The sequence below is a fragment of the Ascaphus truei genome, chromosome 5 (genome assembly GCF_040206685.1).
Source record: "Ascaphus truei isolate aAscTru1 chromosome 5, aAscTru1.hap1, whole genome shotgun sequence".
In the NCBI taxonomy this organism is placed as follows: Eukaryota; Metazoa; Chordata; class Amphibia; order Anura; family Ascaphidae; genus Ascaphus; species Ascaphus truei.
This window is the reverse complement of record NC_134487.1, coordinates 126767113-126794962: the sequence shown is the minus strand read 5'-3', so window position 1 is coordinate 126794962 and position 27850 is coordinate 126767113. Positions and strand designations below refer to the sequence as shown.

General features: G+C 45.0%; 2 protein-coding genes across 6 annotated transcripts in view; one reads left to right on the top strand and one right to left on the bottom strand.

Annotated features, from left to right (window-relative positions):
• The window catches only part of CHPT1 (choline phosphotransferase 1), a 41633-nt gene extending 39390 nt beyond the window's left edge, over window positions 1-2243 (top strand). For 2 of the 4 annotated variants that reach the window (XM_075600663.1, XM_075600664.1), the window contains exon 9: window positions 1879-2243. In XM_075600663.1, the coding sequence (XP_075456778.1) occupies window positions 1879-1923 (45 nt within the window). In that variant the 3' untranslated portion in view covers window positions 1924-2243. Of the gene's footprint in view, window positions 1-1362; window positions 1476-1878 lie in introns of those variants that run through there. The other 2 variants (XM_075600662.1, XM_075600665.1) reach the window with 2 other exon arrangements.
• On the bottom strand, window positions 1294-26865 carry SYCP3 (synaptonemal complex protein 3). 2 transcript variants are annotated; one of them, XM_075600667.1, is made up of 9 exons: window positions 26734-26865; window positions 24359-24503; window positions 14953-15034; window positions 13349-13383; window positions 8593-8710; window positions 4192-4291; window positions 3063-3161; window positions 2108-2212; window positions 1294-1958 (listed from the first exon to the last, which is right to left on the bottom strand). In XM_075600667.1, the coding sequence occupies exons 2-9, from the start codon at window positions 24489-24491 to the stop codon at window positions 1905-1907; spliced, it is 726 nt and encodes a 241-aa protein (XP_075456782.1). In that variant the 5' UTR covers window positions 24492-24503; window positions 26734-26865; the 3' UTR covers window positions 1294-1904. The 2 variants fall into 2 exon arrangements, with proteins under 2 accessions (XP_075456782.1, XP_075456781.1); XM_075600666.1 differs by having other exon boundaries at window positions 26635-26797.
• Between the last annotated feature and the right edge of the window lie 985 nt (window positions 26866-27850).

Below are 27850 nucleotides of genomic sequence, written 5' to 3'. Positions count from 1 at the left end.
AATGGATTAAATCCAATTTCTGAAGAAAATGAAGTAAAAATATAGTTGATTTTTATACTCCTTCTCAAAATGATTAGGCAGAACTTTACTAATTAAGTGCTGTAATTTTTTTTTCCATTGGGTTTTCTGGTGGCACAACTTTTGTGTTTAAATATACAGACTTTATTACTCCCGCTAGCGTGTAACAGCCGGACATACAGTACACAACACGAGCATGAAAAGATCAATTGTTGTAAGAAGCCCAAGCCCAAGTGCGAGTGTGGGAAACGACCCAATTTCACCTGCGCTAACGGGAGTAATGACAACTGTTACATCTGTACATAGTACCAACCATATATACAGCGTAAGTGCAGTGCCTAAAAAGTATAAGTAACTCATGCTGCTTATGCAATTTCTAAAAAATAGAATTCAAACTGTGCCAATTATTACTAAATCAATTAAATGTTACCATTTAATCGTTTCTTGTACTTTAAAATATTTTAAGGCATGATGTATCTAAAACTTTGGAAATTTTTCATTATACAAGTGAATCTGGATGGACTTGCTTTTTATTGAATCATTTTAATTATTTGTGCACATTAATGGGCATACTAATTTACATTTCCTCTCCTCCTTATGGGCATTTTTAAACTTGTCATTTTTGCTTTGCATTGGAAATGTATCTAATTGAATTATTTATTGTGAGGACTTAATATAACACATGCACAAAATACACCTCTCCGTTGAAAGTGTTCCTTAGAAATGTTCAGTTAAATATGCCTATACAGACTTGCGTCTGGACCAAAAAACACGATCTTTCCTAGATTACAGGATTATAGTGATTTTAAATTCTCAATATTGCAAAACAAAAAGTCTTGCTATTCATCATATTGTCTAATTGTATTGAACTGGAAAATCATTCTTTACGAAATGAAAGCCGGAACTGTGTACTTTTGTGCAAATTCTAGTACAGAATGCTCTGTGGAGTGGTTATTAGGGAAAAAAGTATTTTCAACAGAGTAATTGATGACACATTTATTTGTAATAGTTGTTTTTTTTTTTTTTATTTTATTTAATGTTAATAAATGCTTTATCTTGTTCAGGTAATTGTCTTTGTTTGAAACTCTGGACAACTATAGGAGTTTACAGCTTTTAGATGAGTTTTGCCTATTGATGTTCTTTAAGGCACATGGAATTGACAGTGTGTAAAAACACTATTTGTATATCATTTTAACTTCAAATATCTTCTGGTTGCTAAATCAGTCCATGCATTTATGCAAACTTGTTGGGTTTACCATGTTTTTATAAAAAAAATTCTGAAGTTATAGATTATATATAAAAACTTAATCTCAAACACACCCGGGGACTCCCCATTTCTCACAGTACCAAGAAGAATATTTGCCCGCCAGACACACAATTCTCTGGTGTGAAGCTCGGTCTGGCAACTAAACCAAAGCTACACAGTCATCAGGAGATCAAGTTTCAACTTTCTATTGGTGACCACCCGTTCAGATTTTCTTTTTTCGTGTCAAACGCTAGCACAAAAGTTTTAATACCTCGGGAACTGGGGATGGGTCGCAGGGGTCACAGGACCGGAGGACTTGTTTAAGCAAGTGTGTGGGTGTGCTGGATATTTACAGCACGTGCCTACTTAACGCTGCAATGAATAAGCACTATACCTCATTTGTGACATGACAACAAATCATGCTTTAAAACTGAAATAAAGAGGAATCTTTATCAGTTTCAGTAAGTTAAGTTTATTTTTAACCTAAAACAACATTGGTTTTATGCTTTTCTAAACCGTGGCATTAACTCTGGAAAATACCTCAACCAGAACTTGAATTAGGAAGGTACGTATTGTTCAGTAGCTAATTATTCTAATTATATCATGTTACATAGGTGCAAGTAATTCCTTCAGTGAATCATCAGAATAACATGGACTGAAGAGACTTGCGAACACTTGCCATCTCTTGCTGTTGCTGGCAGAAGAAAAAGAGTGAAATAAGTTACACTATTTTTATATTGATGTACTATTTTTTCATAATAAAGTTTCCAGAAAAATAAAATGTTATGTCAAATAATGTATTGTATTACAATGTTATCTTCACACTACAGTATTTGTACTTACAGTATCCATCATAATTTTCTTTTGTAACATAGCCATCTCCTTCCTGAGTTCATTTTGAGCACCTGTTAAAAGGTTTTCATGATTTTTTTCTAGGTCGTCCATACTCTAACATAAAAATAAAGAATGGAAAAAACAATGGTATCACTGTTTAAAGTATTTTAGAGAATGTCTTTTGAATTCTTTCAATTACACAATTGAAGCTACAAGCATAAAATGTATTTATGGAGCACTGTTACTATTTATCGGGGCAAATCACACAGGCACAACGTACAATTTATATTCCTGAGTTGCTCCATTTTATAAAAGGGAGCAAATCGGGAATATAAACTGTACAGTTGTGCCTGTGATTTGCACTGATTAACAGCAACAGTGCCCAACTACATTTTATGCTTGCAGCTTCAATACAATAGTTTAAAGGATCTGTATAATTTACAAGTGTATGCGGGGATAGTCATCTGTGCTATGCTAACTGCTTTGGGATATGTATCAAAATAGTAAAACTATTTTAAACACAAGAAACACAATTTTATAGTGAGTTTGCAAAACAGCTCTATGCTACCAAGAAAATGCTTTAAAGAAGTGAGGCACAGAAGTAATTACTGGAACATTGTTTAGGTTCTTTGTACTACATGTTTTGAAAACCCACACTAAGCATCTTAATAGCTATGTACACACTACAAATATCATCTACTATGTAACCCTACTCAATTCTCACATTTGTGGTGATTCGCAAGGGATTATTCACAATTGGGGACTGAGAGATATCCAGAATGGTTGCTGCTTTTTAGTAAATAGTAAATAGCATACATTTTCGCCATATAGAATAAAAAAAAACCCTGTATTCAACAAGATATTTTAAAATTACTTTAATATGAGCTATAAGTACTCCATTAAAAAATAAAAATAAAAGTACATATAAATGTTGTCTTTAATAAACACAAAGAATATTAAATACCTTTAAAAACTGTTCATATAGTTGCTTGATTGTTTTCAGTCTCTGACTCTGAACTATTCTTGCCTGTTGAAAAAGCTTCTGCTGCTGACGAAACATGGCCTAGTGTGCAAAAAAAGAGCAAACCCTACTTTTTATATAAATAAACACTGACGGGGAATTTTTTGGTCAATTGCAGCGAATGGCTGCTTCAGCTATTCAAGAAGTCATTCTTTTTATATATTCAAAGATTAAAGACTTTGAGGCTTTAATACGTAGTGAGGCTTTAATACATAGTAAAGTTATCTAAAAAAAATGCATACACTTAACTTTTTTAAATATTGTAAATCTTTTGTTTAGATGGCATATTCACAGTTGCCCTCTCTTTGCCTGTGTGACCTTCAGAACAAGCCCTTGAGGTTTGATCCTCCACTTCTCTGTTGATGTGAATAGAAATCTGAAGGTCACCTCATCACAGGGAGTGTCAAATAAACCTATGGTTATTCCCAGACAGACAAAAGTAGTGTTTCCTTTAAGTACACCTCCCCTTTTTTTTATTTTATTTTTTTTGCTGAATGCCTACGGTAGCATTGACAGAATATGCACTTTAACCCATGCTATGCTGAAAAAGCTGTATAATATAGCACGCATAAACTTATAGGGATCCATGTTAAAATGGACAAGAAGCAAAAGGTGACACTCTGTGCTCATTTGCATGTAATTTCCCAGAACCCCTGGCTGCAGTGGGAGCACAGTATGCTAAGAGATCATGGGGAAAAGTAGGGTTTCAGACCTGTTTGAGAAGTGAATGTGCTCACACGTGGTATTTTTATTTGCTGTACAGTGTAAAGCTCCACTTAAAACAAACGAGTTAAAGCTATAATCAAGTGTGAAAATGCCCTCAACAGCTATGTACAATTTAATTAAAGATCACTCTGAATGGTCTGAAAATAAATGTATACGTACAACAACCTGAAGGTCTACATAAGCTCTAGCAAGCTGCTACTGTAGATATATAAATGGTTTATATACAGATTCTAAAATACAATGCTTTAATCACAAACTAGGATGTGCAGCAACTCAGAGGACCCTTTTCAAGCAAACATCTATCTGTTTATTAAAAAAAACTTCAATAATGATTTAAGATACCAACAGTAAATTTTTCTTCTTGCTCTTCTGCTTTCTGTACATCCACTTCCCATTGTTGAAATAATGTCACAAACTGCTGGGAATACTCATTACTCAGCTTCTGCCTGTAATAAAATGTCTGTTCAGAATACCATTCAAACAAGGTAAAAACATACATTAATAGAAAGTTTTTTTTTCCTTCAAAATAACAGGAACTCATTTGTTTAAGGTTTTTGTTTTGCGTTCTTTATAGGATATTGCTTATCTTTTACTAAAGAGGCTGGCAAAGATTGCCATGTAATTGTTAAGTCAACTTTGTATGGGAATCATCTCTAGCATGAAGTGGTGTTGAAGCCGCTTTACTTTCCTCCATGCGCAGTAACGAGAAGACTTGGGACAGATTCATCAAGCGCCAGTACAGATAAGCGCACCCAATCCAGTGTTCTTTCCCATTCAGACAGTGGGAGTTGACGCAGATCAGGTGCATTAACCTGTACCGGCACTTGATGAATCTAACCCTTTCCAGTTACTTTAAGACCACCATTGAGTCAATTGTGCAAAGCAGCTGCAGAGTTAATCTGTACGAGCATGTTTAAAATGTGTTTCATTTATTTTGAGTGCTCTGGGTATAAACGGTAGCGATCTCCTGACTGACCATTAGGGTCCGTTATGACATGTACTGATATTTCATTGATCTATTTAATTCTACACCATTACTTTTTATTTTAGTGAGTATAGAACGAGAACGGTTTGATAACCTGCAACAAGATCTTAATCAAACACAGCCTACCAGAAATATATAGACAAAGCAAAGAAACAGCCGAACATGACATCTGCTAGCTCTCTTGCTGTAAGAGCGGATCGCGACACTCCTAGTTCATTCTGTTGAGTGTTATTTCTCTGGAATTCTACTCCGTTTTGGTTCCCTTTTTGTACTGAGAAAATCAGTGTTCCAAATCAGGTAAGTGGTCATATATGAGGGTTTTAAAAACAGTACAACGGTCCCATCATGGTGATAGCCGACCACTCTACACACAATTTGATTTGTGACTGATAAATAAAAATCACATACAGTACATTCCACAGATACACAATGCAGCTGCTTTGACCTGTTATTCACACAATATCTGAAACTACGAAATAATCTTAAAATCACAAAGTCTCCACCTAAAGATTGTCTTATTTTGATGTCCTAGAATTTTTCTCTTTATTCCATTGTGGGTTTTTTTCTTCTATCAAGTTTTCACATACAACTCTTGCTGCATGTAATTGTTTGCCATAAACGAGGCAAGTCGTTATCAAGTGCGAGATGAGCAATGCATAATTGTCTAAAAGACTGAAGTGATACAAATTGGGAGTTCTTTCAATATGCAAAAATAATTATTTATGCAAACATATCGCTACTAAAAATACCTAGTTGGCATGCACTTTTCGTGACCAAAGTGGTCTGCTTGATGTGGAAACATCTATACACTCCCATAGGGTAGCTGAACAAAATTTGCAAGAACTGTTTAATTAATGATGACTTTTTGGCGATAATGCCATTTGCTACTCACAAAGTCTATCCTCGTTATTAGCAATCCAGGGTTGCACATTTACTATACTTCAACTCCGTGGAGCAAACAAGCAGAAATTTGCCAACCAACACATTGACATGTATGATAACATTAAAAGTGTTTGTCACTAATCTACTGGTCTGCAACCCTGAATACAAAACCATGGGTAGATATAGAGAGGTTGGAGGCCCGGACTATAAATATGGTGTCTCTTCTGTGGTTTAAGAAGGAAAATAGGCCAATATATTATAAGGCCAATATATTAAGAGGTCCTGGGACCTCTTCTCTTTTCTCTGTACACACTCTCTCTAGGTGACCTAATAACATCTTTTGGGTTTAATTATCACCTCTATGCCGACGACACACAAATATACTTTTCAACACCTGTCCTTACACCTGCTGTACAAACCAAAGTTTCTGAATGTCTCTCTGCTATATCATCCTGGATGGCCCTCCGCCGCCTTAAACTCAACATGGCTAAAACAGAGCTCCTCATACTTCCTCCCAAACCTGGCCCTACTACCTCCTTCCACATTACTGTTGGAACTACAATCATTCACCCAGTAGCCCAAGCACGCTGCCTAGGGGTCACACTCGACTCCTCTCTCACATTCGCCCCTCACATTCAAAACATTTCTAAAACTTGTCGCTTTTTCCTCCGCAATATAACAAAGATATGCCCTTTCCTCTGTTGCTCGACTGCTAAAACTCTGACTCAGGCCCTCATTCTCTCCCGTCTTGATTACTGTAACCTCCTGCTGTCCGGCCTTCCTGCCTCTCACCTGTCTCCCCTACAATCTATCCTAAACGCTGCTGCCAGAATCACTCTACTCTTTCCTAGATCTGTCTCAGCATCTCCCCTCATGAAATCCCTCTCCTGGCTTCCGATCAAATCCCGCATCTCACATTCCATTCTCCTCCTCACTTTTAAAGCTTTACACTCTTCTGCCCCTCCTTACATCTCATCCCTAATTTCTCGTTATGCACCATCCAGACTCTTGCGTTCTTCTCAAGGATGTCTTCTTTCTACCCCCTTTGTATCTAAAGCCCTCTCCCGCCTTAAACCTTTCTCACTTTCTGCCCCACACCTCTGGAATGCCCTTCCCCTCAGTACCCGACTAGCACCCTCTCTATCCACCTTTAAGACCCACCTTAAGACACACTTGCTTAAAGAAGCATATGAATAGCACTGTGGATATTCTGAACACGATACATAAAGCTTGGCCCCCTGCAGACGCACTTACCAGAACTCCCTCCTACTGTCTCTGTACGTTCTACCTACCAATTAGACTGTAAGCTCCTCGGGGCAGGGACTCCTCTTCCGAAATGTTACTTTTATGTCTAAAGCACTTATTCCCATGATCTGTTATCTATATTATCTGTTATTTATTTGATTACCCCATGTATTACTACTGTGAAGCGCTATGTACATTAATGGCGCTATATAAATAAAGACATACAATACAAGGATAATCCAGTCCTGACACACTCCGTAAGTATTTGGAACAAAAATTGTAAATATAAACAGATCTCGTCTATCCCTTCGCCTCTGACCGATCCGATTTAATCCTGAGTTTCCCCCCAACACACCACTCAAATGTTTTTAAGAGTTGGGATGGAAAAGGGCTGTCCACTATTGGAGATATGCACAATGGAGGCAGGATTAAGTAATTTCTAGAAATAAGAGAAGAATATGGTATTCCGAATACGCAATTATTCCAGTCTATGCAGCTCAAACATTTTGTCTCCTCGATACAACCAGACAATACCTGGATTAGACCCTTTAACAGCTTTGAGAGTCTGTTCCAATTAGGTGAATATCACAAAAGGGACGATTGCTCAATTTGACCAGGTTCTTATACTGTATGTCAATACAGGGGGGAAACAAGCAAAAATATTTCAGACTGGGAAAGAGACATAGGTAAATCATTAGAAGACGAAGTCTGGGAAGACCTATGAAAGAATAACCAGAGCCTCCCGTTGCTCAGCGATCAGGGAAACTAATTTAAAAATCCTCCACAGGTGGTACTATACGCCCGCACGTCTCCATTCTTTTTTCCTATTAACCTCCCCTATGTGTTGGCGCAATTGCTGGGCACATTCAAACTGGGCACATTCAAACATATATGGTGGTCCTGTCCCAAGATAATTATTTTCTGGAGAAGGATCAGGAGATTAATAAAAGGAGTAGTAGGGCTGGATTTGACATGGGATATCGAAACCGTGCTTTTATTAAAACCTACAGAGGGTCTGGAGAGGAAAGCAGATTATATAATAATACAAATTCTGTCAGCAGCCAAGGCAATGATTGCAAAATAAACAGAACAACCCCCCACCTATTACAGCAGTAGTACACAAAATGAACCTTATAATGATTATGGAGAAACTCACTAGCCTAATCTATGATATATATAACAGTTTCTTGTCAACCTGGAACCCATGGGAGACATATGTAGGGCGAAACCCAATCTGATTTATGCTATACTGACCACTATCTGTATTGACTGTATAGTCACAAGTATGGCTATACATATACAGGTTTATGTACAACTGACTGTGGAGATCAAAGTGGATGAACCCCCTACCCCTCCTTATCTACCTTTTTATTTTCAGTACCCCCCCCGCCCCCCCGCATCTATTTTATGTTTTGGAAAAAATAAAATACAAGTTGAAAAAAAAAAAGTGCTTGTCACTAAAATGAATGCTGCGAAGCTCTGAACCTACACAATACAATATATTTGCCCTGAAACCTAACTACGTTATTATTTTCTATAACATGGTTTGTAACACTATTAGGAAGGCTTTAGAAAAACAAACTATAAATAGTTAAACTAGTCCTAAAAAAACATTTCATTAAAATTTGATCTCACCTCTGATCTTGTTGTGTTTTCCAAACATGCTCAATCTTTTGGTTGCTAGTTTTCAGAGAAGCCTTTGTGTAGATTTCCAATCTCTTCCTTTTTGCTAAAAGAGCCTTGCTAATATCAGCTGTATTTGAAGAATAATATCCACATAAGGTTATATAATTAAACTATTATTACAGGTAACTAACTACATTTCATAATATATTGTCACCAGTGACACAAATTCCTTTTTCTTAACTGTCAACCCGCCCCCTCCCCCCACCCCCAACCCTATACCTTAACCTGTGAAGACTGAGAAAAAATAAATATTAAGGTGATCTGTTATACCTTTGTCTCCCTCAACATGACTGCCCCCTTCTGTCTTTAGTCTTAGAATTCCTCCTTTTGTTTTCTCCTTAAAACACCTAAATGGTTGTTTTTTAGCCCTTCTTAAGGGACTGGGTTATTTGCTCTGCTTCTTGTGTCTTAGCACACCTGATCATTTCCCTAGCCTTCTTCTGCCTAACCTGATATAACTTTCTATTCAATTTTACTGTGTCTGCCTATATATCCTAAAAGTTGTAATTTATAGCCTTCACAATACTTGCCAGCTCCTTTGAGAACCATATTAACTTTCTTATCCTTGTGCTTTTGCTAACCTGCCTGATAAACATAGTTCTGTTGCTTTTAGTATTACATCTTTTACTTTTTGTAAGTACAATCACCTGGCGCTCTTAGTGCAAGTGCAAGAAATAAAAAGTGCTAAATACAAAAATTATGTGATGAATAATAAATATAGTGATCTCTAGTGATATAAAAAAAGGAACAATAAAACCACTTAGAAATTATTATAATCGGTGCCTCTTCAGCTTCCACCCACGATGAACCCTTCTATTGGATTCTTGCTGCAAGTTTGTTGAAAGATGCGGGGAGCTCAGGAACCGTAGAAATGAAAAATAAAAAATATATAGTGCTATAACGTTGATATAAGTGGACTAAATAATGAGATATAACACCTAATAGGTGTATACTCACATTGTGTGATAGTTAGTACAGCATGTGTGCCAATCTAGGCTATCTCTTAGTTCTAGGTAGATGTATAGCTTGATCACTCTGATATTCTTCTAGTCACCTCCGTTAATCAGATGGACGTGTGGAGCAAAGAAAATAAGCACAAGAGAGACGGACTAAGTGTAGGGATTAACACTATAATAACAAATACATGAATGACAGATGGCCACTCACATGTTATTCCCCATTAAGTACAGTGTACGAAATCCGCCCTCTGGATGGCGCTCTGCTAGGAACAGTTGTAGGTGTTGGGAAGAGGTATACCACATCAGCTGCTGCGGCGCACACAGCAGCCATCGGCTTCCGCGTTTCCCTGACAATGGTACAGACGCTCCAAACTGACGTCACACACAGTGACGTCCTTCCAGTTCATTCTGGGTTGGTGCAAAAAAACTCTACACGTTTCGCAAAGATTCGCTTCGTCCTGACTCATTATTAACCAGCTAAATTTCAAGTGAAGTCTAGGCATTGCTGTTTACTGTGTAAAGGAATACCTAGGCTGGGACGCTTCTAGTTAGCAAAGCAGCCAAAATGTTGGTATATTTAGGATTGCCCCTATTTAAAGCATATTTCTTTCTCCCCCTTTCCCCTGACTTTCTGTACCCAGGGAAAGATATGAAGAAATGAGGAAATAGCGCCTCCAGAGGTCAAGATGAAGAATACGCCTGGAAGGGAAAATGGCGGACATAATGTGTTTTCTGTGTAATATGCCTGGCCACACGAAGCAGTGGCCTTTGAGGAAGCCGCATCCCTGCATGGCCCCGCAAAAGGAACTCTAGATGTGTTTATGGTGTAAAGAGCCTGGTCACACCAAACACTGCCCCTTCAGGCCGTATAATGAGGAGGAGGAGGACTCGTATGGGGCCCCACAAAAAGGACAGCCTCAGTAGCTAGAAAAATATTTTTCCAGAGAGCCAAGCAACTGCAGCAGCAAGCAACGTGCTGTGGTCACAAGGAAAATGCAAATGCTTTCTTTAGAAATCCAGTCAAAGAGTGTTCAGTCCACGCTCTTGCTTCCTAAGATGGCATAAAGTAGATGATTTCTCTCCTTCCTCTTGCAGTTCCTGTGGCACGAAGTGCTTCCCAGGCTGGCACTTCCACGGTTGGTGGAACACAGCTCAGCAGGAAATGTAATCGGACAGGATACAATAGTGCAGAATAAAATGGGCTAATATACACAACAGTGTAATAGAGGATTCATGCGCCGAGCAGGCTCACCGTCCCTTCCATCCGCCTCTATCCGGCCAAATAAGGACCACTCTTCACAGCAAGCACAGAACAGAAGCTCCTGCTCCACTCGTCCTTGTGGGTCCTCGTGGATGCGGCGTGTGACGTCACTTCTGGATCGGGTCTGGCGGTGTATGGACAGCTCATGGCCTCTCTCCTCACTGCTCCAATACGATAGGAACCTCCCACTCTACGCGTTTCGCCAGGGGATTCGGACGGCCACAGCTCATTGGCCTGAATGTCACAGCAGGGCGTACGCCCTCACATTACGTGCACTTCTTAGCCTCACTTGGAGTTGGAAGCTCACTTGGCAGGACAATAACGTTGCGCTCACCGCCTCACCTTCCCCGTCACAGAAAAAGCAGGCACCGCTCCTCGGCGCCAACGGCCTCACCTCTCTCCCCACAACCCACCCCCCCTGCGGAGAAGGGAATTACGCCAAACACTGTAGAAGGCAAGAGAATCTGCAACACGTGGTCAAGATGCTAATTTGATCCAAGTCTCATTAGGGAAATGAAAGAGGGACTTAGTGAAGGAGCACACTGGGCCCCATGTAAAGGCTCCGTAAAGGCTACCCCTGCCAAGAGACCAGAACGATCTCATCTACAAGCCAGCTTTCTAGGTCTCTCCAATAGGGCCGAAGCTCGTACCAAAGGAAAAAGATGCAATGTCTTCCTAGATAGTGGGTCACAAGTGTCCATATCATTTAAACCGTGGTACGAAAAACATCTGAAACACCTTCCATTGCAGCCGTTAGATGGGCTTGCCGTGTGGGGACTCAGTGATGCCAGCTACCCGTATCTAGGGTACGTAGTAGTGGAAATTTAGTTCCCAAAGAAAGTTACGGTAGTATCAGGACCCTTGACAGGGGTTGCATTAATTTGTCCAGAAGTCTGAATAAAACATGAGACTGGGACCATAATCGGGACAAATGCAAATATCTTTGGCCAGTTGGTGTCAGATGGTAGGGGGGAGACAATTATGGACTATTGACCATGCACCCATTGTGCTTAGAAGCCTACCAGCCTGTGGAGAGGGGAGCCGGTACCATGACTGAGGGATCAATAGCACAGGTCCTCGTCCAGTGAGAGTGCACCCCAACAGTATACGGACGGTAGAAGGGAAGACAACCCTCCTTTGGGAAATAGAAGGCCCCACAATAATGGTAGATGGTCCTGCTCACACGGTATACCCAGGAGGGCTATTAGTGAAGAGTGAAGTACTGTCAGTACGATGTGTATCCCAGGTGAACCCTGGAAATGTGGTACTTGATGGTGTACCATTGCCTCATTATCTGAGAATTGTCGTTTACATGCCAGCACCTGCTTATTACCAAACTGTATATACCGTACTACTATAAGATTGATGGGGACATAAACATTTTCAGCAGGGGAATAGTGTGACCCCCTTTCTTCTAACTCTTATAATGTATAATGATGGACATGTCCCCCGGCCAATGACTGAACCCAGGAAGGGAGGAGTGATTCAGTGAGTAAAGGCACTGACTGGCACTAAAGAGTTTGAAGCAGGGGAACCTGGTTCAATTCCCGGTGTCGGCTCCTTGTAATCTTGGGCAAGTCGCTTTATCTCCCTGTGCCTCAGGCACCAAAAAACATAGATTGTAAGCTCCACGGGGCAGGGACCAGTGCCTGCAAAATGTCTCTGTAAAGCGCTGCATACAACTAGCAGCGCTATACAAGAACATGCTATTATTATTATTGGGTATTAGGGATGATGTCTCAGCAGGAGGAGCCAAGAGATAGAGAGGAGGATGTGAATAAAGGACAGAGCTGCAGAGACTACAGAGAGTTGAAGTCCCTGTCCAGAGGAGCCAGAGGGAGAAAGATCAGCGCGGGAGCAAACATCCCCTCCCTACAGAGCTGGAGATAACCTGCAGAACACAGGGGTCCCGGATCCGTGAGTAACCTACGAGGAGATACAGCTCCAACGCTGTGCCAGCACCTACAGTGACCAATTAAAGAGTACTGGGTCACCGGGACTGAGGAGACACTAAGGGACAGTAGCGCAGCGATACACACACTGGTTACTTATTGTTAGCATAAACTTATAAGTGGTAACTAGGGTCCTCACATCTGAGGACACCTAATTGTGATCATTGTGTTGCTGTATGAATATAAATCTGTGCCGTATACATATATACATATCTTGTTAGATTGTCTGACCCCATGCATGCAAGAACGGTGGACTCAGGCCCTGACTCAATATACACATTGATTATATTATATATATCTCCATCTAGAGAAAACAAGTGGGGTTAGAATTAGAAGTTACATCATTTGATTTTTAACAACTGCAGATTGAACACAAAAATAAAGTATAGTACTGTATTTTCGTATATTTAGTTGACAAGGACTACAGTATTACAATTCGAATGCTACATTAACACTTTGAGAAGTGCAATTTGTGGTATAGATATTGTAACAAGTGTTGAAGATCACTATCAAATACTTAAAAATCCACTTGCCTCCAAACCGTTCCAACATATTCTGAACTTCACCCCTAGCAATAAAAAACAAGACAATGTCGTTACAACTGGAAAAGTTGATTTAAAATAAACGGCAAAAAAAAGGACGTAGTCAAGACAAATTAAAATATCTGCATGGTCCTTAAACAAGACATATAGAACACCCACAAGCTCATATTGAACCCCCAAAATAGCCACAACATATATATAAGCGTATAAGTGTCACAGAGGAGTGCTACTGAGCATGGCAATATACATTTAAAACCAGAGACGAACATGAAACACAGATAGAGCTCAATGCACATCCAGCAAAACTTTATACACGGTACAGTGCCTAAATATACATGTATTGATACTGTACCTATTAAATAAAATGGTCTTTTAGTTTAACATTTTGGCCAAATTGTTGTAAGCCCCTGAGCCACTGCACGGCAGACCAAATCTCATATATATATATATTGTGGCTATTTTGGGGGTTTAATATGAGCTTGTGGGCGTTCTATATGTCTTATAATTCTTGTTCAGCTTGTCTTAGCTGATTGGAGGGTGGCAACCTCCTACCTAATTTATGCTCACCCCCTCCCACTTTTAAATGGTTAAAAGCTCACTCCATAGCATCTCCCACTCTCAGGGGAACTTGCCTGCTTGCAGTGTGGTTGTGACAAATCTAATACAGAGTGCTTTTCCTGGTAATGTACAGGTTAATAAAAGCTTCAATCAGACTTAGAACTTTGCAACTAATTTTGACAGATGTATTATAAATCATTCTTCCTGGCAATGCACAGGTTATTAAGAATTTATATTAGTGTAGGGACCCTTGAGATTTGGTCTGCCGTGCAGTGGCTCAGGGGCTTACAACAATTTGGCCAAAATGTTAAACTAAAAGACCATTTTATTTAATAGATATCAATACATGTATATTTAGGCACTGTGCCGTGTATAAAGTTTCGCTGGATGTGCATTGAGCTCTGTCTGTGTTTCATGTTCGTCTCTGGTTTTAAATGGTCCTTAAACAATCATGACTCCAGACATCTGCTTATGATGATATTCTCCCCTTTCTAAAAACAAATCCATTGACTGGAAATGTCCCTTTTCATAAATCAATAGTCAGGAATGCAGCATCATCATCATCATCATCATATATTCTGATGAGAAGAAATCAAATCTCTACCACTATAACATTTACTAACCCTGACACAATTGCACCAGGTGAATTTAGGCAGGATATGGGGAAAAACATGTTGATAAAGTGATCTGAACATTTCAGATGTGCACTTCAGACGACCCTGCATTAATATTACAGCTACTTGCTAGTATCAGCCTCAAATGAAAGTGTTGCATCTCTTCTCCAGCTCTAAATATCGGTAACAGACTAAAAATCATATGTTTTTTTAACTAGCTGCCTTTGTCTTTTTCCAGTTTCTGTGGACCTTGCAGCTGAATAAATATAATGATGAACTCAAGTTTTATATATTAAAACACAGACTAGCAGTTGGCATATCAACCGTAAGCGGTGTCTCTAATAAACACATTGGAATATATTCCCTTTTCTTTATCTGCACAGCCATTCAAATGAAAGATAAAAATAGAAATGACATTATTACCCCATGTGATCTGCATCTACTTCATGGTTGGCCATAGGTGCAGGTCGTTTTTTTCCATGTTTATCAATAATCTGAGTTTCTTCTGCAAGACAAAAAAAAAAAAGGTTACAAATTACATGAAAGGTTCTGGTTAAGGTACAAGCTATTTAGTGTAATTAATTTTATTAAGAAAGCCATGTCCCTTGTGGGGTACAGTACATCCAGTACATCCATGGTTTATTCTCCTCCAGGTTTTAAAAACTCTGCATACCAAATATAAAAAGGGCACTATGCTGCCTAATTTGGTAACATTTTTCATCATGTTGAATCCTTTTTCTGCAGGTACGAAAGTGGTTAATTTTAAACTGTAAAGTCCCTTTGCCAGAAAACAGTGACTCATCTGAATATATTGAGTACATACCCAGAATGCATCCCTACTCAAGAAGAACGGGCAGGAGGCCTAAGCAGTTGTGTATTCAACTGTATGTGGAATCCCAGAAAATACTTAATCGTCTCAATGTTTATTCAACTGAAATGCCAGTACTGCCAAAAATCTCTGGTCTTGCTAAATTTATGATTTTTAATGAAAACAAACACATGCACTTGGGTTATTCATTAAAACGCGACAGTGCCATTCAGGGCATTATCGCACGGAAACTCCCATTAAACTCAGTAGGAGTTACCATGCAATAGTTCCCCAATTGGCACTATAGCAGTTTAATGTATAATCCCCATAACATGCCTGGGAAAGATGCACTGAATTGGCAATCCTGCAAAAACGCAACGTTATTACTGTATGTGCAAAAAGATCATTTTTTTTTTTTTTTTTAATTTATTTCCCCCCAACTAGGTTTTGATATGTTGGCACAAGAACCAGTGTTTCTTAGGATGTAGCAACTGAATCAAGGATCAAGAAAGAAAAAAAAAATTGGACTGGTAATTTAATAGAACGAGGAAACTAATTTCAGTTAATTGGTCAATAATACCAAAAATGTATGTTTCTGCAGTCATCACAAAGAAACATAAAATGTAAAAAAAAGAGGATAATTTTACCTACATTGGTAAATGATTTTCCTTATTGTCTATGTAACCCATATTCCCCCCCTCCATCCTCTATACATTCCCAGGGGTATGGGGTAGGACCCTTATAGAAGAAATGACCCTGGTCCCAGGGTGGATGCCCCAGAATCACACACAGTCTTGAGTATAATCAGCAATGTCTCTTTATTGTCTCTAGCTCGCACACAGCAGCCTTGGCAGCACACAGCAGCAACAATAGCAGCAACAACAACAGCACACCAGGAGATCCCAAGGTGTACAGCCGTTCTCCTCTCCTTTCCTCCAAGAGGTACTCCGACAGGATGGTGTGTGAGGGGCCTCAATACCCCAATGCCCACCTCAGAGGGTATCCTCTGGGTGGAGGTAGATTGTCCCCACACCCCCTCATCGGGGTGAGGGGCATTGGTCCACCGGAGCTCTGCTCACTCTCCAAATGTATTAGGCCAGAGTTCTCTCTCTCTCTTGCCTGCTCCCAGGACGGAGCTTGATCTACTCCTCTCCTCCAACTCCCAGGACAGACAGACTAGACTAACTGTCACTCACAGGAACCGGCTGCTAAATAGAGTCAGCCCCACCCCTCATGATGTCAGCAGAACCTTCCCTCTGTCTCTTGCCTGCAGCAGAGTCAGGGGCCTGCATCTATCACTCAGGGCAGGGCGTGAAGGGGGAAAACCCATGATTACTACTGGCGCCTGCCCTTAACAGGACTTACCACAGTAGGAGAAAGATATGTATAGCCCGTTCTGTTTACAGGGGGCTACACTCTGCCTCTGGTGGAATCCAATGGCCCCCACTTGGACCTAACATTAGCAGTACCATCCTGCGGTGAACAACCTGGGAACACAAAACACATATCATGCAGTTTATTAGTCATAACATATGCTCACATGAGGTAGAAATACAACACCGGTTACTCCCAACGTGGAGAACCCTAACTGTAATGTTTCGGATCAGGTTTCCTTACTTTCCTGCCATTGTGATCCGTAATGGTCACAAAGAAGGACTGGACCGACCCATGCTCCGGTCGATATATTACACTGTGCATGTATATTCACCGTCCTATACTCCAGATCCTGACCAACTCACTTATCCGGTCCTCATTATGATAACCAGCTTTACCAAATTTTGTTCATAGATATTCTTGTACGGCTTCTCGGAGCCAACTATCTCTGTTCTCCTCTATTTCCCTCGTTATGGGCTCAGGCACATAAGGGTATTCGTATCCATGTGACTGCCTATACCTAGCCACTATGGCTCTGTCGGCTCGGCTCAACTTAGTGAGCTTACGGTGACCCGCCCTGCTTGGCAGTACATTAAACTCTGGTTCTATAGAAGCAATCTCGTCATACAATATACTGGGGCCTTTGGGCTGAATGAGTTTCTGCTCTATCTCCCGGTACCTGTGATCTATCTCGTCGTCCACCTCCTGGGGAGTAAAGGCACCTGCCGCCCACCAATGATCAACTATGTTGTTTTTAATGAGCAGGAACCGCGTACGGTCCATACCTTCATGGTACCCAGTGAACAGGGGTGCCCACCATTTGTCACGGTGCTCGTACTCTGTGGAATGGCTAGTATTCTCTACCTCTGACTCTGCTTGGGACGAGACACCGGACGTCCCTGCCTCTGTAGAGCGCGAGCAATCTCTCCTCCCTTTGGCATTGAAATACCTGTTAGGGTTCATCTTATGAACCACCGTACTGACAGACCCAGCCTCTGCTGGAGTGTGGGACCCTCAGGCTCTCCCTCTAGCTGTAGGAGAAAACGGCACAGGGTTAGGCACACGTATCACATTGTCATATGGCAGCGTTTCCCAAATGGTGGGTCGCGACCCGGCACCGGGCCACGGCACCAAAATTGCCGGGTCGCAGCGAGGCTGGCCGCGCGGTGTCTCCTCCCAGCCCCCCCTCCCGCCGCTCGAGTTCTCCTCCCAGCCCCCCCTCCCGCCGCTCGAGTTCTCCTCCCAGCCCCCCCTCCCGCCGCTCGAGTTAAAAAAAATAGCAGCGATTCCCCCTGCGGTCCCGCGCGCATGCGCAGGGCAAGCAGTGACAGCTCCCTTCCTCCCCCCCGCTCCCAACGTGGGACGGAGGCGGAAGTACTATCTCCTCTGCGGCCCGCTTCCTCCCGCGGCCCGCTTCCATAGCTCACCACCCGTGGCACCCCCTCCCGAGCCCACCTCCCGTGCCCACCTCCCGGGGCACCCCCTCCCGTGCCACCCCCTCCCGAGCCCACCTCCCGTGCCCCCAAGCCCACCTCCCGTCCCGGGCAGCAGGGGATATCGGGGGCAGCAGGGGAAAGCGTCCGGCCTCAAGGTAAGTCACCCCACCCAGTCACTGTCACCCACCCAGTCACTGTCACCCACCCAGTCACTGTCACCCACCCAGTCACTGTCACCCAGTCACTGTCACCCAGTCACTGTCACCCACCCACCCAGTCACTGTCACCCACCCACCCAGTCACTGTCACCCACCCACCGTCTACTGTCACCCACCCAGTCACTGTCACCCAGTCACTGTAACCCAGTCACTGTCACCCACCCAGTCACTGTCACCCACCCAGTCACTGTCAACTGTCACCCACCCACCCACTGTCACCCACCCACACAGTCACTGTCACCCACCCAGTCACTGTCAAGTCACTGTCACCCACCCAGTCACTGTCACCCACCCAGTCACTGTCACCCACCCAGTCACTGTCACCCACCCAGTCACTGTCACCCACCCACCCACTGTCACCCACCCACCCACCGTCACCCACCCACCCAGTCACTGTCACCCAACCAGTCACTGTCACCCACCCACCCAGTCACTGTCACCCACCCAGTCACTGTCACCCACCCAGTCACTGTCAACTGTCACCCACCCACCCACTGTCAACTGTCACCCACCCACCCACTGTCACCCACCCACCCAGTCACTGTCACCCACCCACACAGTCACTGTCACCCACCCACCCAGTCACTGTCACCCACCCACCCAGTCAAGTCACTGTCACCCACCCACCCACCCAGTCACTGTCACCCACCCAGTCACTGTCACCCACCCACCCAGTCACTGTCACCCACCCAGTCACTGTCACCCACCCAGTCACTGTCACCCACCCACCCACTGTCACCGTCAAGTCACTGTCACCCACCCAGTCACTGTCACCCACCCAGTCACTGTCACCCACCCAGTCACTGTCACCCACCCAGTCACTGTCACCCACCCAGTCACTGTCACCCACCCAGTCACTGTCAAAGTCACTGTCACCCACCCAGTAACTGTCACTGTCACCCACCCAGTCACTGTCAACCACCCACCGTCTCCCACACACCCACCGTCTCCCACACACCCACCCAGTCACTGCCTCCCACCCAAGTGTCCCAGTCCCCCCTCCCACCCACCCAGTCCCCCCTCCCACCCACCCAGTCCCAGTCCCCCCTCCCACCCACCCAGTCCCAGTCCCCCCTCCCACCCACCAAGTCCCAGTCCCCCCTCCCACCCACCCAGTGCTAGTCTGTCCCACCCAGTCCCAGTCCCCCCTCCCTTCCACCCAGTCCCCCCTCCCACCCAGTCCCAGTCCCCCCCTCCCACCCAGTCCCAGTCCCCCCTCCCACCCAGTCCCAGTCCCCCCTCCCACCCACCCAGTCCCCCTTCCCACCCACCCAGTCCCCCCTCCCACCCACCCAGTCCCCCCCTCCCACCCAGTCCCAGTCTCCCCCCTCCCACCCACCCAGTCCCAGTCCCCCCCGAAGTCCCAGTCCCCCCCTTCCACCCACCCAGTCCCCTCAATGTCCCCTCACCCACCCACCCAGTCCCAGTCCCCTCTCCCACCCACCCAGTCCCCCCTCCCACCGTCCCAGTCCCCCCCTCCCACACCCAGTCCACCCCCTCCCACCCACCCAGTCCCCCCCCTCCCACCCACCCAGTTCCCCCCCTCCCACCCACCCAGTTCCCCCCTCCTCCCACCCACCCAGTCCCTGCCCCCCCCCTCCAGTCACTCACATCCGTCATTGCCTGTAATTCACTGTTTGTGTCTGTGTACGTATAGGGGAGAGCGAGTGTGTGTGTGTGTGTGTGTGTGTGTGTGTATCAGGGGCTGTGTATCAGAGAGTGTGTGTGTATCAGTGGCTGTGTGTGTGTGTGTATATATCAGTTTGTGTGTGTGTATCAGTATCAGTGTGTGTGTGTGTATCAGTATCTGTGTGTCAGTGTCTGTGTGTATCAGTGTCTGTGTGTATCAGTGTGTGTGTGTGTATCAGTGTCTGTGTGTGTGTGTATCAGTGTCTGTGTGTGTGTAGCAGTGTCTGTGTGTGTGTAGCAGTGTCTGTGTGTGTGTGTGTGTGTAGCAGTGTCTCTGTGTGTGTAGCACTGTGTGTGTGTGTGTAGCAGTGTCTCTGTGTGGCTGCGTGTGTGTGTGTGTCAGTGGCTGCGTGTGTCAGTGGCTGCGTGTGTCAGTGGCTGCGTGTGTCAGTGGCTGCGTGTGTGTCAGTGGCTGCGTGTGTGTCAGTGGCTGTGTGTGTGTGTGTATCAGTGGCTGTGTGTGTGTGTGCAGGCCCTATAGGCCAGTATAGGCGATAAAATTTTTAGTGGGTCACGAAGGAGAAGTTCAAAAATAACCGGGTCACGGAAAAAAAAGTTTGGGAAACCCTGTCATATGGTATCTCCCCATCCGACCCCTCATCGCTCAATTCCCAGTCCCGCCAATCTCTGGAATATTTGGGGTACTTGCTCAATTTATCCCCGCTAGGTCCCGGTGACAATACACGTGACGGGGCAGGGGCAGTGGCAGGGGCGATGGAGCTAGGGGTTGGGACAGGGGCAATGTTCAAGTCAGTGTCCAGCAAGCGAGTAATACCGCGACCAAGGGACGCTTTCTTGGGTGCTTTCTCTGCCATACTTCGCGATTCTCTCGATGGGCCTCGGCTCTTCTCCGTGTGGTGAACAGCGCTCCCGGGCCTCTCTTTCCGTCGGGCCCGGAAGTGACGTCATTACCGGTGCCCGTGGAATCTCCATCCGCTCCGTGGTCACGCACCGGTAGTGCGTCGAGGACCAGAAGGGACGGTGGTGGAGCATCCGGTTCGCAGACGGACAAGTAGGCCTCAAGCCTCTCCTTCTCGTCCTCCGCGGTTGCTGTTTTTGCCTGGCGGGAGTAAGGGGGTGGTGGAGTCTCCTTACCGCTCCGCTGCTGGTTGGTGATCTTGGGGTCCTCCGGAGTCGTCTCGGACGCCATCTCTGCCGCACTGGGAGTCACAACGGCCGTGGGACTTCTACGGGCCTCAGGCCGCACCAGCGCTCGCCGTCGGAAGGTGTCCAGACTCGTCTGCTCCTCTTTGTCACCGCTGTGGTGGTTCGCCGGTAGGCGCATTGCCACCGATGGTACGCCAACCTCTTCCTCCGAGGATATCACGATCGGATCCTCCGCTAGGGAGTCACCGGGTTCTTCTGCGATACAACCAGTGGGTATTGGTACGAAACGGGCCCGCTCCGGTACCTCCACTGCGGTCGCGCTCTTCTCCGCCGACGGTTCTCTCGGCTCCGTAGCTGGCTGGGCCTTGGTTCTTCCCGCTTGGTTGCAACGGGGAACTAGGGCAGCCTTGTCTTTCATCTCCACCACCTCCATTAGTGTTCCCGGAGAGGCACCCCTGCGGGGTCTCGAGCCATGGCTCGTTAGGCCACAGGTAGTACGTGCCGCATTGAGGGTATCGTGCCTTGGTGCTTGGGACCGCTCCGGGTATCCCGCAGTGGACGCACAGGCACCGGAGGTACTCGTGGCTCTCCACCTCCACTACCAGTAAGCCTCCTGGTAGCTGGTATATCGTGGTGCTCATCTCGGACATTTTTAGCCCAGGGGTGGAACAGTTCAGTGTTTCAGCTCCTTGCTCCTCGAATGCCAGGCAGAAGTGAAGCTCTTCGCTGTTGCTTCCGGTCCCTCCCTTTGCTGGGGAGGACGCTTCTGCTTGGCTCTCCTTGTGCCCCCTCCCTCTGGTGGAATCCAGAGGCGGGGCAATCCTTCTTTCAGTGTGACGTGGTCTGGGTTGTTGACCAGTCACAGCACAGGTGGGTGGGCTTTCGCGCCGCTCCGCTCCTCTTGCAGGGGATCTGGGTTTGTCGCCAAACCCCTGCACATTTCCCGCCACATTTCTCGTACAGTCTTTTTGCACGATTCACGTGCGCGCTCCAGGATTGGCGGGAAACGCCATTTTAGGTCGGTTGCTATCTGCTGGGCCGTGGATGGCGCGTTTGTCGCCATTTTGAGATCTTCCTTGCTCCGCGGAGCACATGTAGTGACGGCCACCATCTTCGATGAGCCCACCACATGTAAATGAGCACTATTCTCAGTGTCTACGGTGTAACACGAACCTAGACACTGGCTGTACCCACTAACACTTTCTGATACTCTCTGCATGTTCAATCTGTTGCCCACTAATATGAGGTGGCATACCCCAGGCTAGGCAGAACTCCTTCCTTGTGCACTGTACTCAGTGACTGTTCCGGCAAGTGATCTGTGGTGCGTTTTATGTGGGTGCTAGCTAGTGTACCGGGCATCTCCCTAGATACGGGCGTCCCTACTTTTGGCCACTCATAGTGCGGGCCCTGGGCCATGGTCCCTGGACACGTTAGCAGGCTAACCCCCCCAGTTGCCTCACACTATCTGCCTCAAGGGACAAGGTCAGCTATAGCTATGCACCCATCTTATGCCACCCTCTTAGGGCACCCAGGGCGTACTGTGCGGGAGCGGAGATCCACGCTCCCCTGACTACCCCCGGTATGGCATGCCCTACTTTCTTTAGCACTTGACCGGAGAGTGCACATAACTCTTCCCGCTCTGCTTCGCTGTAAGCCTGTCCTGTTCTGGCTCTCAGCAGCGCCTCCAAATGTAACCCATATCCCCCCCCCCAAACACAGATGCTATATCTAGGGTGTGTGAGGGCTGGTTACACGTGCTTGAGTGGTGCATACCTGCACGTAACAGGAGGGCCTGAGCTTCCCGCGATGATGTTGGGGACACAGGACCAGGATTCTGGGGTAGTTGCCTCATTCTTTAGTGGTGGTGCAGCGCCTCCATCCTCTATACCTTCCCAGGGGTATGGGGTAGGACCCGTATAGAAGAAATGACCCTGGTCCCAGGGTGGATGCTCCAGAATCACACACAGTCTTGAGTATAATCAGCAATGTCTCTTTATTGTCTCTAGCTCGCACACAGCAGCCTTGGCAGCACACAGCAGCAACAATAGCAGCAACAACAACAGCACACCAGGAGATCCCAAGGTGTACAGCCGTTCTCCTCTCCTTTCCTCCGACAGGATGGTGTGTGAGGGGCCTCAATACCCCAATGCCCACCTCAGAGGGTATCCCCTGGGTGGGGGTAGATTCTCCCCATCACCCCCTCATCGGGGTGAGGGGCATTGATCCACCGGAGCTCTGCTCACTCTCCAAATGTATTAGGCCAGAGTTCTCTCTCTCTCTTGCCTGCTCCCAGGACGGAGCTTGATCTACTCCTCTCCTCCAACTCCCAGGACAGACAGACTAGACTAACTGTCACTCACAGGAACCGGCTGCTAAATAGAGTCAGCCCCACCCTTCATGATGTCAGCAGAACCTCCCCTCTGTCTCTTGCCTGCAGCAGTCAGGGGCCTGCATCTATCACTCAGGGCAGGGCGTGAAGGGGGAAAACCCATGATTACTACTGGCGCCTGCCCTTAACAGGACTTACCACAGTAGGAGAAAGATATGTATAGCTCGTGCTGTTTACAGGGGGCTACATCTAAAACGTTAGCCCCATATTTTATCTTCTGGATCCTGCCCCAGCAGTTTTACATTCTTTATTTTACTCTAAAGGTGAGCTAAAAAACACAGTATAAATCAGTATTACCAATTTTGTTGTATATATCCATTCCCATTCCCCGTGTATGGCGACATCTGATTTTGTCAACATAAAGATTCATATCAACATGTATGATGATATCACAATTATAAACAATGATCTTTCTCAACTTTAAATAGTTGTCTCCAGCCACTGGTAAATCAGCAGTCTGTACTTTCATTAAGCAGGCATAAACACTTTTGCCCAGTGAACACAATATGGTGACAACACAGCCATATTTGTCATTTTTATGGGTCACACGCCATCACAAAAACTACAAATATCACAGGAACAGTTGGCTCCCCGGAGGTAGGGCAACCACGACGTTTAGATACATTTAAAAAGAAAAAATGTGGGGACTGCTGCCTTAAAAGGATAGTATCAATATTATTACTATAAATCTAGTTAATAAATGTAATGTTGCTATCTTGTAAGATATTCTTATTTATTGCCACAGAGAGAGGGAAAAGAATGAAGAAATTGTTGCTGTAAATGAGCCTCACTGAGTGGTTTACTGTACCTTCCCTGACGTCTTCCTCAGATCCACTAACATTTTTTTGTTCTAGTTCTTGAAAGTCATAAGAATGGATTACTTTCTCTTCTTGTGCTATTTTGGCAGATTTTCCTGGCTGCTTTCTTCCAGAAGGTGCCATGGCATCCAATTTCTGCATGGGAAAGATAATCGGTAAATTAATCACAAATATAAGGGGTTACATAACACAATTCACGTCATAGGATCAGGTACTGTAATTGTGGAAGAAGCAACTACGTCAAGTTTGAACCTTTCAGCAGGTACCTATACTACCAATGTTAAACTGCGTCCTTTGTATTTTTAAGCTTTAAAATATCTCAAAGTGTGGCTGGTTTGTGTTACTAAAATATAAATAAATAAAATGGCAAGTAATTTAGCATTACATAAAACGGTTCTATACCACGCGGTTTCAATGATGCACTGTAGTGCTATGACGGTGCAAACTTGTAAAATACACAGGAATTGAAGATAGGTCAAAATAGTAGATTACATTTAATTAACAGGTTTATGATTGTCTGCAAAACCATATTTGTGGTTACATTCACACTTACTGCAAGGTGAACCATCCTTGACACTATCATTTGAAACCTCCCTTTCTATGAAACAGTTTAATCAAATGATTCATTAAATTACTCAAGAGATTCTTGGTGCTGCCCAGCGCACTGTAAATCCTTCCCAGTATGCAGCACTGCATTGCACTTGAGGAGGCCTAAGGCCCGGGCCATGGTGCCTTTGCCCGCGCGGGTGCTTTCCCTGGGCATGGTCGACAGGCAGTGGGGGGCGTGCCTATTGCATCACAGAGCTGGTTCGCCCTCATTGAGCAAATCGCTCACGTGATCGGCCTGTCGCGCCAAGAAATCAGTTTAAACTGATTTCTTGCGCAACACGAGCCCCCTCCCGCCTCCGCACGGACGCGAACACTGCCTTAAGGCAGTCTGCTCGCTCTGCGGTACCGTGGCCAAGCCTTAGGCTAGGTCCCTGCTGCAGCGAGCGCTATGGCATGCGCTGCAGGGACAAGAACTGCCCCTCAATGGGGCCGGGCCTGCTATCTACCTTGGCCGTGGCGTGGCCAGATTTTTCTGAAGACAGGAAAACTGTCTTCAGAACTGGCGATGGAGCGTTGGCCACGCCCCCTGGCAGTTCAACTAATGAGGGCAAACCTGCCGGGTGATGTCATGGCCATGCCCCCACCAAGCCCACCCTGTCTTTTTCCCTGCAGCTCAGTGCAGACCGGGGATCTCGGCTGCACGCGCCGACACCGGGGTCGCAGCCTCATACAGCCTTCGTCCGCGGAGGCGTGCACAACATCACCCGCGTGAAGCGGGTGTTTTCAGGACATGGTAGATGCGCCGTCGGGGGAAGGGGTATCTGTGGGCGCGCATGTGACGTTACAGAGCTGGTTCGCCCTCATTGGGCGAACCGCTCACGTAACCTGCCCGTCGCGCCGAGAAATCAGTTTAAACTGAATCCTCGCGCAACGCCCTCCCCCTCCTGCTGTCACCACGCGGTCTATGGGCAAGATCAATGCGAACGCGCCTCCGACAGCATGGACGCCGCCTCAGGCTGCGCTTATAGTGCCTTGCAACGGCGACGTGACATCGCTCCGAAACAAATAATTGACTCCGTAGCAAGCGCTTATAGTAAGCGCGACGGAGTGACCAAAAATGTTGAAGTCGGGTAAATTAGATTTTTTTAGAGACAGTCGCCACATGTGACTTTCTCTAAACCAATCAGATTGCGCTGCCCGCCCCCTTCATGACATCACTGGTCTTGTCGCCAGCGACGTCGCTAAAAAACAAATTACAACTTTCGCTAATGGCGACATCATCGCTCGCGTCGCCAGCACTATAAGTGCGGCCTTAGAGCTGCAGTGTTGACCATCAGCCGACCAATGCTGACCAACTCTCCTCAGAAACCCTTCACTTACAGAACCAATGTTTAATGAGCCCCCTCAGGTTGCTGCCTCTACATTACCCGAATTCACATGACTTGTTTATAAGGTACTGTAAATTGTTCAATATTTAATTATATTGCACCACATTTTACACTCATTACAAAATAAAGTTTGACTAAAACGAGGTGGACATTTATTGGAGGGGTTTGTGGTGGTCTGGTCCCGAAATTACACCCCTTTCCTTCACTTGGAGCTTCTTGAACTGCTCAGACCCGGTGTCCCGAAGCCCAATAACTATTTAAGGGATTATGCTTCCCCCCTGCGGGCCCATCACAGCTGTGCAGCTCGTTTTATATTCACACCCCTTTACTTTTAATGCCTCCTCGCTGGCCAGCACCGCAGTACTTGGCATCAGATGTGATATCTGAAGCAATTCGCCTCTGATCTGGAGGGAGGATGATAAACGCACCACCAAGATAATGGCCTCCGAGATTCCTCCTCACGCTTCCTCAACATACAAAAGCCGTGCGGGGCGGGCGACTGGCGGGAAACGAGCAAGTCACTGGAAGGAACTAAATAGACGCGCTACATAGGGGGGTCCGCGTAGACTTGGAGTCCGTGGAATGCGGTTACCATGACAGCCCCATATTCTGTCCCCATCTATGCTGTTCTCGTGGGAGATGCCGAGATGATGAGGAGGGAAGCGCGCAATTTTAATGAAAGCCGGGAGAAGGGTGTAGTTGTGATCAGAGGCTTGTCACGTACTCACATCTAGTGACCTCGCACACTACAGTATTAAAAGCCAGAATTGCCCTAATAAAATGTTTTTATCGCACAGCATATGAATGTCTCTTGTGTGCTTACTGTTAACTACTCATTGCCCTTGTCTCTCATCCATGATTCACTGAATTACTTCAGGTAAATGGACATTGCTGGTGACAAAGTCAGTAATGAACTGAGGTCTTGAGATTATTACATTAAAATTACACAAATTGCACAATACTAAAAACTTAATAGTAATTCACTTTTCTTTCATTCAGGCTAACTACATGAAGGCAAGTTTTCAAAAGCTGGAAAAAAAAAAAAAAAACTAAAAAAATCAGTTCCCCGTTACTAATTAGGATGTACAGTATACTACAAATACAGGCAATTTATAAATCAAGATGGAACCAGTGGCAAAAGTATTACACAATGGTGAAAGTGTAGTGGCACCAAGGGGTTTTAAGTACTTTTTAATTTTTATACCCAGAATACAACTACTTTTTATTTACAAGCATACATTTCCACTTCATCATAATGGTAAATAATTTATTTTAGAAAAGCCTATTTTTATAGAATAAATATTGTTTATTAATCCAGTATAATTTTTAGATAATGGAGAGATCCTGTTTTCTGGTGTATAAATGTTGTGATAACACACAGACTACATTGGTTCGGTTATTTAGAAAAAATAAATTCATTAAAGAAGCAGTGCATAATTGTACAATTGAACATGTATTGTTGTTGTGCAGGTCTACATTATCTTAACACTGAAGTTAGTATCGATAGGTCTCCCTATCCAAAGGATCTTCTAAAATGGCAAAACC

Bases quoted from the DNA above. Each gene is read 5' to 3' on its own strand.
- SYCP3 (XM_075600666.1), bottom strand. From the start codon at position 26,676: ATGCCAAGTACTGCGGTGCTGGCCAGCGAGGAGGCATTAAAA. The intron at 15,035-24,358 runs GTACAGTAAACC...TTTGTCTTGCAG, and splicing joins TGAGGAAGACGTCAGGGAAG to AAGAAACTCAGATTATTGAT. The intron at 3,162-4,191 runs GTTGGTATCTTA...TTTGCACACTAG, and splicing joins AGCAAGAAGAAAAATTTACT to GCCATGTTTCGTCAGCAGCA.